General features: G+C 41.4%; 1 protein-coding gene across 1 annotated transcript; it reads left to right on the top strand.

Moving 5' to 3' along the window:
• The first annotated feature begins 1,863 nt into the window (after window positions 1–1,863).
• LOC147891882 (putative nucleoredoxin 1) lies at window positions 1,864–3,906 on the top strand. Its single transcript, XM_087388842.1, has 3 exons — window positions 1,864–2,007; window positions 2,314–2,796; window positions 2,945–3,906. Exons 1-3 carry the CDS (start codon window positions 1,924–1,926, stop codon window positions 3,674–3,676), a joined length of 1,299 nt encoding a protein of 432 aa, XP_087244968.1. The 5' UTR covers window positions 1,864–1,923; the 3' UTR covers window positions 3,677–3,906.
• Window positions 3,907–16,062: the final 12,156 nt, after the last annotated feature.

The following is a 16,062-nucleotide window of genomic DNA, read 5'->3' on the forward strand; positions in this document are numbered from 1 at the left end:
TTATATCATGCTTTAAGTAGAGTTTTAACAAGCCCCATTGCTTAGTCATGATTATCTTTGGACCACATAATGCATTGCCTATTAAGTGCCCTTATTCTTGCTGCCAAAGAATTTTGATTTTCATTTGGCATGCCAATAGAGACCTTTAAGAAAGTGTTAGTTAGACTAACAAAATAAAAAACAAAGATGTGTTGAAATCCATACTTATAGAAGCGACCCATGAAGGAGGCTTTTTTGGAAATGTTAGTAATATTAAGTGTATCAATAAAAGATAGTATTTATTGAATGGTAAATAATATCTAGATAGAATGCCGAATTCCTTGCAATGTATTTGGTGATTTAGATTGACTAAAGAATATAATGTGTGTCATGGACTCTTGAATAGAAGGTGCTAGGATGGAAATATTGGACACTTTTCATAATGAAGAAAAAAATGATACGTGTGCGACAAATCTCATAAATGCGACTGCGATAGCACATGGCTAACAAAGTTTATGGAAATGGGTGTAATAATGGTGGTTTGTTGGACAAAATTTTGGAATATTAAGAAGCAACGAAAGAGTGAAGATGAAGAATCATGAACAAGTGGAATATTGCTACTGAAATGCAAGAGCCTAGTCTAGATTGTGCATCTACTCGATGTTAAAATAGAACACATGATATTTGAATAGCTATAAACATATAACCTTTCACGCATGGGCCTACCTACTCGCCCAAGGTGGCTAGTAGGAATAACTTTATTTGGGATTCATGCACCATGCTCGCATGTATGTAATGCATGGATAAGTCTTAGATAATTGCCAAAGGTGTATTCATAACTAAACCCATTTGCTTCAAGCCTTATAAATTGTGATTATCTTGACTATGTTTTAGCATGTGATAGAATTGAAGGTATTACATGTTTCTAGAAAAAATGAATTGAGGCACTTTTTGAAATGCTTCCTTAATTATAGAAAAGCTTTGTACCTTACTCACTTTCCACTTTATCATTTATGGCATAACTTTTCCAAGATTTTGATGGGGCCTTCACATCCTTTAATAAATAGGAATATTATAGCTTTGAGTGTCTCATGTTCTCTAAGGCAATCCTTACATTTCACAAGAATATTATGACTTGGAGCACCTTTTATAAAATTTGTCCTCGGTCACACTCATTAGGACCTTGCTGGGAAGGGTTAATCATTTGTCCCAACGTTAAACTCTAGCCTTACACATGTGCTGAGTTAGGAGGACAGATTCTGCTTAGTTTGCTTGCACCATACCTTGTTGACATTACTTAACCCATCTAACATTTATGAGTTGTAGTGACTACATCATCGGTGAATGCAAGATGGGCAAGGGATCAAGAACACGTGTAATTAAGCCACCTTTAACCACCATTGGTTAAGTCCTAGTGAATTCTCAAGTCTGGCTAAGATAGGCCTAGAGGGAGCATGGTGAACCCAGGTGTGCACGACCCACTCGTCTTTTAATGAGCAATGATGGCAGTGGTGGCGGAGCGGGATTGTGTGCACCACTTGTCTGTGAGGTGGGGGAAAAGGTTATTCGGCCGCACTTTCTCAGTTCGGGGTAGAGGAAAGTGGGAAAGTACCATGAGGGAACGATTCTGGAAGGAGGAGATGGTCGTTCCAGGCTTGTTCTCCGAAGGAACCTGGAAGGAGGGAGGCTTCTTCCCCCGTGGGATTCTTGACCCAGGTCTTTACAGGCATCTTCTCCTAGTGGTTTTAGTAGTGGTTTCCTTGACTCTTACGCATCTTGCCTTGTGGTTTCCTTAACCGCGTGAATTTTACTTGAAGGCCAGTTCTTCCTATATATATACATTGTGCTCTTTTAAGTGCGTTCCACCTTGTTTGTGCAATTGAACGCATTTGTTATCTTTCATCATTTTGTCTTCCCTGATTCATTTCCTCATCAAGCTTCGCCATGGCGGATACTCAAGACCAATGTCTCACATCTCTTTTGGTTCATGACAGCCGTGATTATGTCGTTTCCCATGACAGCACACAGGTTCTCTCATTTCCTTCCTTTGCCTTTTGTTTCTCCGTCAATCGCTTTTCATCCATCGTTTGCTCGCTTTTGCTTTGCAGCGACAACGTAATCGTTGTTTGAATCCGTGATGCAATCGCCAATCCTTGGCTTGTTTTTTTCGTTTAGTGTGCTGGCTTTAGATCAAACGCGTTTGTGAGTTCCTCTCATCAATCCGTTTGCTGGTTTGTTGTGCTGAGAACACCAAGTTTCCATTTGAATTCGAGAAGCAATCCACAATCCTTTGCTTGCTTAGTTTAGATTGTGTCCTTTCGTGCTGCTGTTCAGGTGAAAGTCGAAAGCCTCGCAGGAAAGACCGTGGCACTGTATTTCTCGGCACACTGGTGCCCCCCCTGTCGGGGATTCACGCCTGTTTTGGCAGAGATTTACTCTCAGCTGAAAGAGAAAGGTGAGAGCTTCGAAATCGTGTTTGTCTCGGCAGATGAAGACCAGGCTTCTTTTGACGAATACTTCAAAACCATGCCCTGGCTTGCTGTGCCTTTTTCCGATACCAAAACAAATGAAATGCTTAACAATCACTTTGAGGTGGAGGGCGTACCGACTCTTATAATCTTGGACACGCATGGCAAGACCTTGCAATTGGAAGGTAGGGAAATTATCAGCAAATATGGAATCCAAGCCTATCCCTTCACGCCTGAGAGGCTAGGCGATCTTCACAAGGAAGAGGAGGCGATGAGAGCTTCTCAGACTCTGGAAAAGCTACTCGTGACGGAGGAGCGGGACTTCGTCATATCTCATGACGACCAACCGGTATAGATCTTAGCCCTTGGAGTTTCTCGAAAAGCTACAACAGCGAGTAGGAGGACTACTTCTGTTGAGTGTACGTCTCTTTTTTGGAATTGCTTGGCCTATGGCAATTATCTGCTTACAAGACAGCATCTGTGATATGCATCTGCAGGTAAAGGTTTCTACTCTAACAGGAAAGACAGTTGGCCTTTACTTCTCAGCGCATTGGTGCCCCCCTTGTCGCAATTTCACCCCGATGTTAGTCTCTGTTTATGAGCAGCTCAAGAGTCGTGGAGAGATATTCGAGATTGTGTTTATCTCTAGTGACAAGGATGAAGCAGCCTTTCAAGAGTACTACAGATCTATGCCTTGGCTGGCCTTGCCATTTGGAGACAAACAGAAGAAGAGTCTGTCTCAGTACTTTGAAATCTCAGGGATTCCGTCTCTGGTGATACTTGGCCCGGATGGAAAGACTGTGACAACAAAGGGCCGTTCTCTAATAGCTTCACATGGAGAGAGAGCATTTCCTTACACGGAGGGTCGCCTGGCAGAGCTGCAAAAGGAGATTGATAAAGAAGGAGAGAAGCTTGCAAAGGAGATTACAACCAGCAAACATGAGCACCCACTGAGTTTGACTAGAGATGCATATGGAGGAGGAGGTTGTTATTGTGATGGATGTGAGGAGGAAGCAAGAGGATGGATGTACCATTGTGGAGAGTGTGGGTTTGATCTGCATCCAGAGTGTGCTGTGGAGAATAAGGTCAAGGCTCAATCAGATGATGCAGATGCTGAGAAAGATGAGGAAGATGCAGATGCTGCAGCGGCTGAGAAAGATGGTGAGAAGAATTCTGAAGGGGGTCAACCTGGCATTGTATGTGATGGAGACGTCTGTTATAGAGCTTGATGATGTTCAATTTCAATAAGGTTCAAGAGGAGCATATGTGCAAAGTTTTGAGGCAAACTAGTTGTGAAAAATAATTGCAAGATTTGCAATGCCTTTGGATGCAGCATTGATTTTCCTAAAGAACAGTCGTTCAGTTTCTTGAATGTGGCTTCAATCTTGAAATCGGTCTTGTTGAAACTCCTCTATCAAATGTCAACTGTGGCTTGAATAAAAAATTTCAAGATTTGCAATGCCTTTGGATGCAAATTTTCTTCAGTGTTGATCCATCCTCTTCATGATCAGTTGTTCAGTTTTTTGAATGTGGCTTCAATCTTGAAATTTTATTGAACTTCTCCATCAACTTTCAGCGTCTGCCTTTGTTTATCTCTAGTTTGCTCTGAGAAACTTTTTCTTAGCACTTATAGGGTAATGATGTATTTGTGCATTGAGCTTGCTCTTGGGGTTTTGTTAATCCTTAATAGAAGTTCTTTTTTCTGAAAAAAAAAAACCGAAGCTGTGGCTTTAGTATTTTCTTCATACAACCATGTCATCCAGGATTTCAACGCTTAATACCAAAATTGATAGTAGTTCTAGGGTTGTTTTCTTCCAATTCGATGCATAATCGATGCTATCTTGACGGTATGACATTGTTTGAAACTTCAAATTTTTGTTTCCCACTAGCATACAAGCAATCTCTTTCATATCTCATTATAGTTCAAGCTGAAAAGTCTTTAATTGTAGCGTTGATAATTGCATCACATAGTTTGTCTTTTAACATAGGGATGGAGTGCACATTGATTGCCACTAACAAGTAAAACTTAGTAATGTAATGTGGTACCAAAGCTTTTTGAAACTTCAAAACGGCATAAATACCAAATAAAAAGTGGATTAAAAGAAATCCAGCTTACATTCCTTCCATCCATGCATATCTTACTTTTCCCTAAGTCCATAAGAACTATCTACATATGAGCCTAGATTACCATAAGGGTACACATGGGCCTAAAGTTACATTAGGGTTAAATAATAACCCCACGCTAACCCATTGCACCATGTAGACACATATACAACATATTTGTAGATGGGTAGGCAAACAGGTGCTCAATCAACAAATTATTGACATTCTATGGTCTTATCGTCAAGATGACAAAGTAGATATTTGAACTTGTCAAACTTCTCATGGGCAAATAAGTTGCTTGGTCCTCCGATAAGCAAAGGATCAGCTTAGTAGTCCTAGATTTACTTGATGTTGAATCAGGGATATCCAATGTCCATTTGATTGGACTCTCTCATCTTTTGGAGTATTGGCCAAGGCAATGACACTTTGGTTATCACAAAAGGTCATTCTGGCTTGGCTTCATCGAGATCCTTAGGGAACAAGTTTAGCCATATGGTTTTGTAGGCACACATGGCAAGTTATGTGTACTCCTCCTCTGTTGTAGACAATGCTAGTGGCTTGCTTCTTGTTGGACCATGATGATACACATTGAGGATTCAGCATGAATGTGCCCCTTGAAATCGACTTCCATTTTGGACTGCCTCCCAAATTGTATCACAAGATGCGTTAAGCCATACGTTTGTGTAGCACCTCTCTTTGAAGTATGACAAGGTAGGGTTTCATCTCTCCATTCCAATACTGAACACACAGCTTCACTTTGTACGAGCTCATAGGCCTGGATATATCAGGCCTTGTTGCTATCATCAATTATATTAACTTCCCAACCTATCCTAATTTAAGGTGGTATCATTGAAAGGATCACTCTCAAGCTTATGCAATATTATGACTAGTGTAGGCTATTTGGAATGGTTTCTAATATCCCAAACTCTTTTTTGTTTTGAGTGCCAGTTTTTTATGTGTGCTCAAACATAGATTCTATGTAGTTTGTCTAGCTTAGAAATATGCCATCCTTTATTGGTTCAAGCTTAACCACAAACTGATCACAAAGCATGCACTTCAAGTCGCTTCCATGATTGATCTTGACCTCTTTTATTGACTTGCTATTGTTGCCAACAAAAATGTAGTCATCCACATAAAGCGCCATGATCATGAGAGCATCGTTACTTCTCATCATAGACACTCCACAATCTTCTTTTTTCTTTTGGGTGAGGAAAAGCGAGTGTGTATATTTCATCAAATATAATATTTACAAGATATATTAAAAACCTTATGGCAAAAATGGGCAAGTAATGTTATAGTAGAAGACTAAAATAAGTAGCCTAGATAAAGCAACTGCTGACTACTACAAACATTAGGACTATAACTACAGAAGGAATTGTAATGAGCAACAGTGGTAGCTGGACAAGTAAGTTAAGATGACCACCTCCCTAGTCTTCTTAGTCGATCAGTCAAATCGATAGGCACATTCTAGTTGGCTTAATCCATCTCTAAAATGATTTCCTTGTGATTCTAGTTGGCATAAACCATCTCTAAAATGAAGAACTATAGCGTAAAATGCCAATGCCTTAGTTGTGCCTTAGATCTACTATAGGTAACCTCACCTCTTGTCAAGATAAGTAGAAACTTCAAAACGTGACTCAATAGAACATGATCAAATTCCGGTTTATTTTTTGGTATGATAGAACCCAAAGAACATGAGCTTTACTAGAGGCCCATTTTTTCTTGAGCATACAATGCATATCCCACAGCTAACATACATCCCAATTGCATGTAATACATTTACCAACTACTATAGACAATGAGGGTTGTAGCTACAAAATAAATTGTCACAGCAAGTTAAGAAGATTATTAAGGGGTACCTCCCCTTGTCTTCTTTTGTAGATCCATCAAATTGATAGGTACATTCTAGTTGGCTTAAGCCATCTTTAGGATGAATTCTTGGTGATTCTAGTTGGCATAAATCATCTCTAGAATGAGAGGCTATATCCTAGAATGCCATTGCTTTTGATCTACTACAAATAAACTCATCTCTTGTTAAGCTAAGTAGTAACTTCAAAACATGACTCAATAGACACATGATCAAAATGAAGTCTAATTTGTGATATCACAGAACCCAAAGAACACACACTTTAGTCATTTTCTATCTCCCAATTGTAAACCAACAAACCAAAGTCAGAGTGAGATCATGTTGGGATGAGGATGCCCAAATGAGTCTACTGCTAATGCAACTAGAGTGAGTACTAGGTTGTGGATCATGTGTGTTGCCACTAGAGGTGGGCAAACCATGAAGTTTCCCATGGACTACTGCTAGGGTTAAGGTCATCAATTTGTGGGGGGGAATGAAGGACAAATTGATGTAATGGGATCTAGAGTCCTAAGGTCTAAGGTTGTGAGTGTGTGAACACCTGGTGTGCCTAGATAGGTGTCAGTAGGTGTGATTGAGTGAATCTAGGTGTGTGGTGTGTGATTGAGTGAATCTAGGAATTGATTGAGAGATTTGTGGATCTAGATGCTCTATTGAGCTCACATGTGATGTCACTACTGGATGTAACTGGAGCCTATATATTGGGCCTATCTCTCTTGAATAAACTCTCTCTTTTGCCTCATTTGCTGAATCCTTTTTGCAACTCCAATAATCTTAGCACCCATGGGGACGTCATCGACAATCACATGTTGTACATTCCGGTCCTCTATTACCTAAAAAGTCAGCATCTGCCAGTCAGCTTTGGACTCACTGAGAAATCCGCCATCAGTCCCATATAGACCGAGTAGGAAGAGACAAAAACAAGGCCCAAGAGAGTGAGGACAATTCCAAGTGCCATTCTGGCCACCCAAGTGCAACCGAAACCAAGTCATAGTCGCTCAACCAATATGAGGAAAGCTAGTTGCATGAATTCGTGCGATGACAACTATGCATGCAGTAGTGGTTAGGTCCTTAGGATAAGGGCAAACAGGTGCAAGGAGGGCCTATTCTCATTGAAGACCTCCAGGGCAATGACACCATCAAAATCGGTCTCCATACAGGAGCCAAAACTATGCCAACAACCCCCGTCGCACCCTTCATCTCAATCTCCACCACCCCTCAGGAGACAGCATCCTTTGCCCACATGCACCTCTTCCATGCCTTGGGTAGGCAGAGGCCATACAATTTTGTAGTACACCCCAATACAAGGCAATGGGAGGCTATAGCCATATGACGGTAGAACAGTTGTCATGCACCGACATCATGGAGATGAACCTCTTTGAAGCCATGGCACAATCGCCTACACGATCTTACAGAGGAGGCAAGAGCAAGCCTCACAACTCTCCTCCAATCTCATCCAAGCCTAGCTCTCGGCACATGAAAGCTAGTTGACAATGGTAAACCCTGCAAAAGCACTTCGATGCGCTCCACGCACAAAACCTTACCTTCCACCTAGACCTCACTACTCCACTACCACCTAACGCCCTTCAAACTATTCTTAATCTCGTAATCCTGATGACTGCTGCCCCATCTTAGCCATGTCTTATTTTTCTCTTGACCTTTAGCCCACCTCCTTATCTCTTCTCTGCCCCTCTGATCTCCAAACCCTGTCCACCCATCCCATTCTTCTCAATTTTCAAGGCTGGTACTGTGTCATCTCACTGAGTCCCTTAATTATCCTGTGGACGATGCAATGATGCAACTCGCAAAGCCTGAGGATCTCACGCCATGGATCTGCACTCCCGAAAGTCTGCATGCATACATAACTTGGATGCAAACCTACGGCTGAGCCTCAACAGTCCAAGCTCAAGGACACCTTGCGGCCTACCAACCCCTCAGAATAATAATACTCTTTAATCGGGTTGCTACAAGCTCTCCAAGACTCACTTGAGTCCTTGGTGAGCAATTTTGAAACAATTCATGTGGCATACCCCGAGGAAATAACTGAGGACGAAGAACAAAATGCAATCACCCTCTTTCATACCACCACCCCCCTGCAGATATTCCATTACCACCTCCACTAGCCCACATATTTTTCATAATATGTGAGGCCCAAGGGGGGGGGTCTTTTGGATGGGGGGGGTAAAACAAAAAATACACTAATATATGAAAACCCATCTCCTTTCAAATTAATGTAACTTTTTTGTGTGGTACCCAAATTTCAAGGTGTAAAGACATATTTGAAGCTCTTTTAGTATAGAACACAATCATGCTAATTTGAATAATTTCTACTGATGGCATATTGTTAAATTCATGTCATACTCAAAATTTTTGATAGGTTTTCTTACTAAAGGGAGTTGATGCCCCAGGCCGCTCTCCTGCACAGATTCTGGATACATGCCATTCTCATCTTTTGCATGAACCCAACCTCTACTACTTGGTGGGAGCTCATCAATAGCACCAAAATGTAGCAATGTCATTAGCCACCTGACAATCGATAAAATAAGATCTTCAAAAGATAAAATAGTAGAAGTTGTATGGATAATATTGTACCACTAAAATAGATATCCAGATACTGACAAAAACAATGTGATGGTACTGTACACAAGCCTGCAACATGTCTATGTTATCTAAGGTAGTTTGTCCCTTTCATTGGAGCTCTTCATGTCCTTCCAAAGAGCAAAAAATGCATCATGGATGTGAGTCTTCCTCTGATCTTTGAAGTAAGCATTACATCTAAATGGAAGTTCTACTTCCATCTCATCCTCCAATCCTTTCGAGATGAGCTTCCCTTCTTCTAGCAAGAAGCCCCAATAGGCTTCTTTCCTCATGTATGTGCGAAATCTACCCACATTCTCAAAGTGCGATGCAGTCGCACTCTTTGCCTTGCACTTGCAAAGCATTTGCAATATGTCTTTCTTCCTAAAGGAAGAAGAAACATGTTATTTACACCCACTTGAACAAAACATGAAATGGAAATAGCATAAGTAGCTATAATCTATCCTTACCATTCTACTGTGATCTTTATTGAAGTCAAGGCATAAAGCTTGTCCTTTGTAATGGCAACGATGCCTTTTGTGTCCCAATTGTAATTGAATAGAACCTAGATTTTCTATGGCCAAGTACTTATAGGCTCGTTCTTTGAAAAGATGCTCCACACTTTTCAAGCATTGAACATACTTTTCATATCTTTCAACTACCTCATCTATGTCTTTTGAAAGGTCTCCTCTACGTTTTCCCACGACTGCAGTGAACTCATCCTATGACAAGCAAACAAAGACATATTAGATAGCAATGCGCCATGAGACTTAAAATATTGAAGAAGCATTTAAGATAGTCAACTACCTTCCAAACAAGCTAGGCAAGCACTGTTGGAGTAGTGTACCAAGGCTAGTGGTGCTGGTTCTTCACCTCGAGAGCCATCTCTATCTTAACCCACTGCCTATCTGCGGGGTCAAGAGTTCCAACAAGGAGGCCTGGTTTGCCATTCCAAATTTTTGGAATAAAATAATCTCATGGCTAAAGGAAGGGGCCACATGAGTCCTTTCTAGGCTTCATGCAACAAAGAAAACAAGATATCACCACATAAAGAAAGCTGGAATGTGTCCATAGCAAAGAAAATATTAAATGCTACATTTACCAATTTGTTGCATTCAATGCAAGGAGAAGTTCTCCTTCCTTATGCCTATCAACCTCCAAGAATTGACACGACCCGCACATGGCGAGATAAAGAATGGGAATAGGCTGCATGCACATACAAAACAATCACTCTGTACCAATTCTCTCTTGAAATGTAGCAAATACAATCACAAACAAATTAGAACAATAAAGCACCCACCCTCGTGTATTCTTGCAAGCCTAGTGCTTGATAGGACAACCAGGGTGCTCAACTTCCTGCAGATGCCGGCGGCCTATAGCCCAATTGGCGGCTCCCATTTTTGAAGCTGGAGAAATTTTGGCGCTACTACTGCAGCATGCCCGTCATCGCGTCCACCCACTATACATGCCCATGGAATGACGTTGGACTTGGGCCGCCTTTCGAGCTCTCTAGCAACAGGACCCCAATGTGTTGTACAATTTTCCTAAGTACAACTTTCCAACAAAAATGATGTAGGAGGATTTTTGCTTTCGCCTCCAGTCATTCAACGACACCTATGGCTCAGTCCTAGACTAGCCGTCGCCACCACCGTCCATTTCAATCACCTCATCCTCTTCCTCCTCTACGATCTTCCTGCCACAACTGCCCCATTGACGATAGCATTCACAATCTGACCAACTAGATTGTTGTCTTCAACCCCGACGTCGGTCCAACTCAGTTCTAGGACCTCTACTTCTACCTCCACGTCTGCAACCTCCATGGGCATCACCTCCACACTTACGAGGATATGCATGCCACCCATTTTTGTAAGTACTGCTCGTACGTTGCTTGCCTCACATCTAGGCAGCTGGACCGCTACGCCATCCTGCAGTTAGTCCTCTCTACCAACCTCCTCCAACCCGACTGACTCGAGCGAATCAGCAACATGAAAGGGGGCATGTTAACATCCATAGAGTACAACCGCCAAATGTAGTGTAATCAATGAGTAAAGGTGACCAAGCTGAATGATCTACTTCAATAAGAGAAGCTCAAGGGAGTTTGATACCCAAATACACCAAGGTCAACGATTACAAGCAATGTGCACACGAAAGGAGTATAGCTCAAACTCAGAGAGTTTGATCCCCAAATACCCAAAGTCTGCTCCAAAGTATAAGGATCCAAAGATTCACGACAATGTGCATAGGCTGTATTTTCTAGCTACCCCCGCTCGGAATAAGGAGGTGCAAGAACAAGGAGATGCACACTTCTGGGCCACGAAGAGTGCATGCTCCTTGCACTGCTCAGCTCCACATCCACAGGAAATAGCGATGCCAATGAAAATAGCCATGAAAGGAGTAGAGCTCCAACTCAGGGAGTTTAATCCCCAAATATTCGAAGAAAAGGCTTCCCAGCAATATTCAGGGTTGTCGTGGGATGTCTCACGGAAGCCTAGCCTTGTCACTCTAAGTTTTGAGCTGCATTCATGAGGTTTGAACCACAAACAGGTGAAGGTGTGAGGGCGCTCAAGGAGTTTGAGCCCCAAATCACTTGAGCCTAAGAGTGGTGAGGCTAACACAAGCGCTATTTGGGAACCGTCGGTTAGGACCACCTCCTCATACCATGTTTGTCCCAAGCGCTTTAATATTATTAACACAAGTGCGCAAGTAGGGAGAGTCGGTAAGAATAGCAATATGCCTTGGCACCCTGTGAGCCCAATAGCCCATGGTTGTAAAGTGAGGGAGAGTGCTAAAAAGGAAGAGGGTTGGCCCTCCCTTCAAAAGGTGACTTGTATAAAAGGCCAAATGTTTGGTCTTCATTGTTGTTTGCACAAGTTTGAATACAAGTTCCCTCTTCTCTTCCAAGAGAGTGTTTTGGGTGTTCTCTTGTTTCCATTGTAGTGCCTTTGTGGTTGTCACTCTATCCCCCTTCACCCCCTTCTCCTTCTTCCCTTCCTCTTCCTCTCTTTTCCCTCCTTCTCCCTCTCCCCTCCCCTCTTCCTCTTCCCTCTTCCTCATGTGGAACCACATTACAACAATTCGGAGGCTGCTTGAGTGACACTTGCAGACTGGTTCATGCTATGCATTGCTCCCACAAGGAGTAATCGGGAGTGGAAGCTCCATCGGCATATCTTCAACTACCCCACGACACGTGAGTCACCGCGCTGAGACCCACCACAATATGCAAGGCCCCATTGTTATTATAGCAATTTAATACCATACAAACTATTATCCTATGGTTCCATGGGACATGCATTTGTCCGTTTGTTCTCATAGGATAAGTTTTATTTTGTTTTGTTCTCACAGGATAAGCATAGGGTGGACTAATATTTTGCCTCACTCATCACAAGCTGCTTTTTTGCGACATAAATAGTGGTACGTGCAATGCCCCATTTCTCGAGCATTTTTCTTGACTCTAATCTGCTTAGATAGTCTACCATAAGGTGCTACCTTTCAAGAGAGTGAAGTATGGTGTATTGAAATTTGCAGCAACAATATCCAATAAGCCAATCTTCCTGACAGCTGTGATTTGTTCATTAGGTATAGTAAAATCTATCTGATAAACTGCATGACTTCTTTTGCATCACAAGTTGCCTTTGCTTCCAATACGGATGCCACTTTCATTGGGTCTATCGCCATGCCTTCTTCACAAATTGTGTGCCCCAATAACACACCTCTTCAAACTGCAAAATCACATTTTGTCAGGTTTAGGCTGCGTCTAGATTCCTTGCATTTGGTAAAACATTACAAATGCCCAATGTGATCTGATTTCTTTTCAAGCACACTAAAATCATCAGGGAACACCCTCATAAAAGTCGTTAAATAAAGTGCGAGCACTTTCTATATCTAGCATTGGAATGTTGGGGGTGCATTTTTCAGCCCAAAAATCATCACATTGCTAGTGAACACTCCCCATTTTGTAATCAAGGTGATTTTATCCTTATCCTCTTTAGCCATTTGGATATGATTATATCCACTAAATTCATGTAAAAAACTTGAGACATCATTTTCGGTGACTACATCCAACATGGTGTCACAGAATGGGAGAGGGAATGCATTGGTTATTGTAGCTGCGTTCAATTTTTTGTAGTCCACACACACTTGTAATTTCCCATTCTTCTTCAAAACTATTACTATTGGAGACATCCATGTGACCTTGTCCACTGGGTAGATGAAACCCACTCTGTAGTTGTCAATTTCTTCTTTCACAAGCTTTGCAAAATTGGGGTTCATTTGGTACCTCCACTGCACAACCAGCACTCCATCTTTCTTAAGGTTAGTCCAATGCACAAGGTTGACTTCCTTCATGTTTGTGTGCACTCAAGCAAAGATATCTTTGAATCTGATCAGCAACTACACTGAAGGTTAATCCTATGCACACAGAGACTCGGATTGACTCCCTTCATTGTCGTGTACTCCCAACCAAGGATATGGCTTTTGTGATGTGTTGAGGTTTAACTCCTCCAAATCATCCTTCTTCACTCTTGACATCCTCTTCAATTGTTTCTCGTCTCTTCCTCGTAAGCTTCTAGGGCTTATTTTATTACACTCATTCCACCTTTGTTGTGTGAAACTGTCCTTATCTTCTTTCGATTCTGGGTCTAGCACATTCTTGTCGAATTTCTTCCAGACAGTCTTAGGATTTTTTATAAAACCTGGTATACTTATGCTGCTTCTCTTAGATATTGCTATGCAATGTGTCTGGCATCCACTCAAATAGCAGCACAATGGAAGGATTCGTGTTGAGGAATTCCTCCTCCTTGTCGTCATCCATTTTTGCCAATATATTCACACACCTCGCAATGAGGGGTCTATTTTGCTTCTTCAAGACCATCTTCAAAATCATATCAAGTCTTAGCTTCTTCTTTCCACTTCGGACTATGGTCTTAGATGCTTTCTTTACTATGGCCATTTGAACCTTGGTCAGCCGAGCAACATGGGATATGACATGTCACCCTTTTCCATGTTCACCCTAAACGTCATACCTTGAATGATGAGTGCTTGGTTCCAAGAAATTCCCAGTGGTTGAACCCGTTCGTTGATCTACCATCTCTACTTGAAACAGGGCCTCATCCAGCTCTGTCAATCCCATCTTTTCATACATACTTTTCAGGAGGATATTCACATTAGATCCCCCATCCAACAATGTTCCTGCTATCTCTTGGCCATCACAATACACTTTTCTTGTCATGACCTTATAGTCCACATCATCCAATTCCACTTGCAAAATTAGTGGGTGTTTCAGACTCTACTGTTCCTCATGTTCTTGTTGCGAAGGTCCTTGATCATTTTCCTCATTGCTTTTGTCTTAAAGTTTCTTAATAAAAAGTTCCCAAAATGCTGGAGCCAACTTTCCCAAAATGCTAGAGCCAAAGTCAACAACCGATATAATGTAATCTTAATTGGTGATTGTTTCAAAGATTTGAACAGCTCCACTGAGAGATTTTCCTCACTCGAAGTGGCTCACAACATATTGATCGGTGGCGGGAGGGTGTGCCGGACGTCCTTCCCTCAGACAAGCCTTTTTCCAAATCCTTCAATGTCCTTATGAGACAAGTGGTGTTCTCACGAATGACATCCGCCTCATTTGGACCCACCCTAAGTTCTACGTACCCATACTAGGCATTGCCTCAATGATATCAATAAAGAAAATGAAGAAGAAGCATGAAGTCGGCACCAAGGAGTCCAAGAGGTAGCTCACAAGAAGATGGGAGAGTCCAAGGGCTAGGATGTAAACATCAACAAATTAGAGGAATAAGCATGAAGTCAACACCAAGGAGTCATCATAGTCCAAGACCTAGGACAAGAACATCAACAAAATAGAAAGAAGAACCATGAAATGAACACCAGGGCGTCTTCAACAAGAAAACAGAAGAATGGTAGTGATAGAATATACTAAGAGCCACAAAGATAAACCTATAGCCCATGATTGTAAAAGGTCACCACATGAGTAGACCTAGCTATTTTCTTTGATCAATCCTGACCACCTGAAAGTAGCTATTTAAGCATCAAGAAGGCATTGGCATGTTGTAATACCATACTTTACCACCTTAAGTAGCAATGTATGCACTAAGGGAAGGTGTATTCTTTTGTAACTCACATATATGGTGTAGCAAATAAAAAATAAAATCATTTTAGCAGGATAAGCTAGGGTAGACAACCCTTATTTTGACACAATAATTTTAGGGGGACAACCCAAGGTAGAGTTCCCTTATTGATACATAGAGCAACTTAGAAAGTCAAATCTTCATCAAGCTCATCAAGGTTGACTTGGGAAATTGCATCAACAAGTTCTTCAAATCCAATGGCCTCTTCTTTGTCTTCTATGGCAAGTAGCATGGTGCTTCTCATTTGTTTCTCTATCTTGCTGAGCATTTGGCCTCTACAAGCCCCATCCTTTTACAATATTATTACTAGATTTTCTTATTAGTCCTCTATTCATTGTGCTCCATAAAAGGCTTCATTGTATTCCAAGGTGATACTTTGATCTTCTTTGTTTCTCCTGTCCTTTTCTACAAGTAGAGCCACAAGGTTTTCATATGTAGTGAATGTTGTATGAAGGATCTCTACAGTATGCTCAAAGCGGTGTACATTACACATACTTTTGATACGCATAGCTACCTTGTCTTCATTGGTTGGTTGACATTTAAGGCTAGCAAGTTTTTGAAGAGAGATCCAAACTTACAGAAGTTGAATAGACTTAAAGATCCCCTCGAACAACCAAGTATCCTGAAACTTTGTTGACAGAGGAGGTTTTCTTATTTGTTCTCAATGGTCAAGAAAAATCTGGATAAAAATAGAAATAAGACTAACTTAGACCCATAGTTGTATAGATACATAAAATAGATTAGGCACATTGAATGCACACAGAGCAAGTCACTTCAGAGAGTTTTTGTCTTGGAAGTAGCAATTTGGTGGCCAAATTTGTTGTTGGATGCAATAATAAGAGAGAAAACGAGCAATAAGATAAAGTTGGATAGATGCAATAGGACCAAATCGTGAAAAAATCATGGCCAAAGCTAGATGAAGAGACTA

Source organism: Dipteris shenzhenensis, chromosome 17, assembly GCF_047967505.1.
Source record: "Dipteris shenzhenensis isolate YYH24624 ecotype China chromosome 17, Dip_SZ_1.0, whole genome shotgun sequence".
In the NCBI taxonomy this organism is placed as follows: domain Eukaryota; kingdom Viridiplantae; phylum Streptophyta; class Polypodiopsida; order Gleicheniales; family Dipteridaceae; genus Dipteris; species Dipteris shenzhenensis.

Coding starts and splice junctions, on each gene's coding strand:
- LOC147891882 (XM_087388842.1), top strand. CDS start 1,924: ATGGCGGATACTCAAGACCAATGTCTCACATCTCTTTTGGTTCATGAC. Junction 2,008..2,313: donor TTTCCCATGACAGCACACAG/GTTCTCTCATTT, acceptor GCTGCTGTTCAG/GTGAAAGTCGAAAGCCTCGC. Junction 2,797..2,944: donor TATCTCATGACGACCAACCG/GTATAGATCTTA, acceptor ATGCATCTGCAG/GTAAAGGTTTCTACTCTAAC.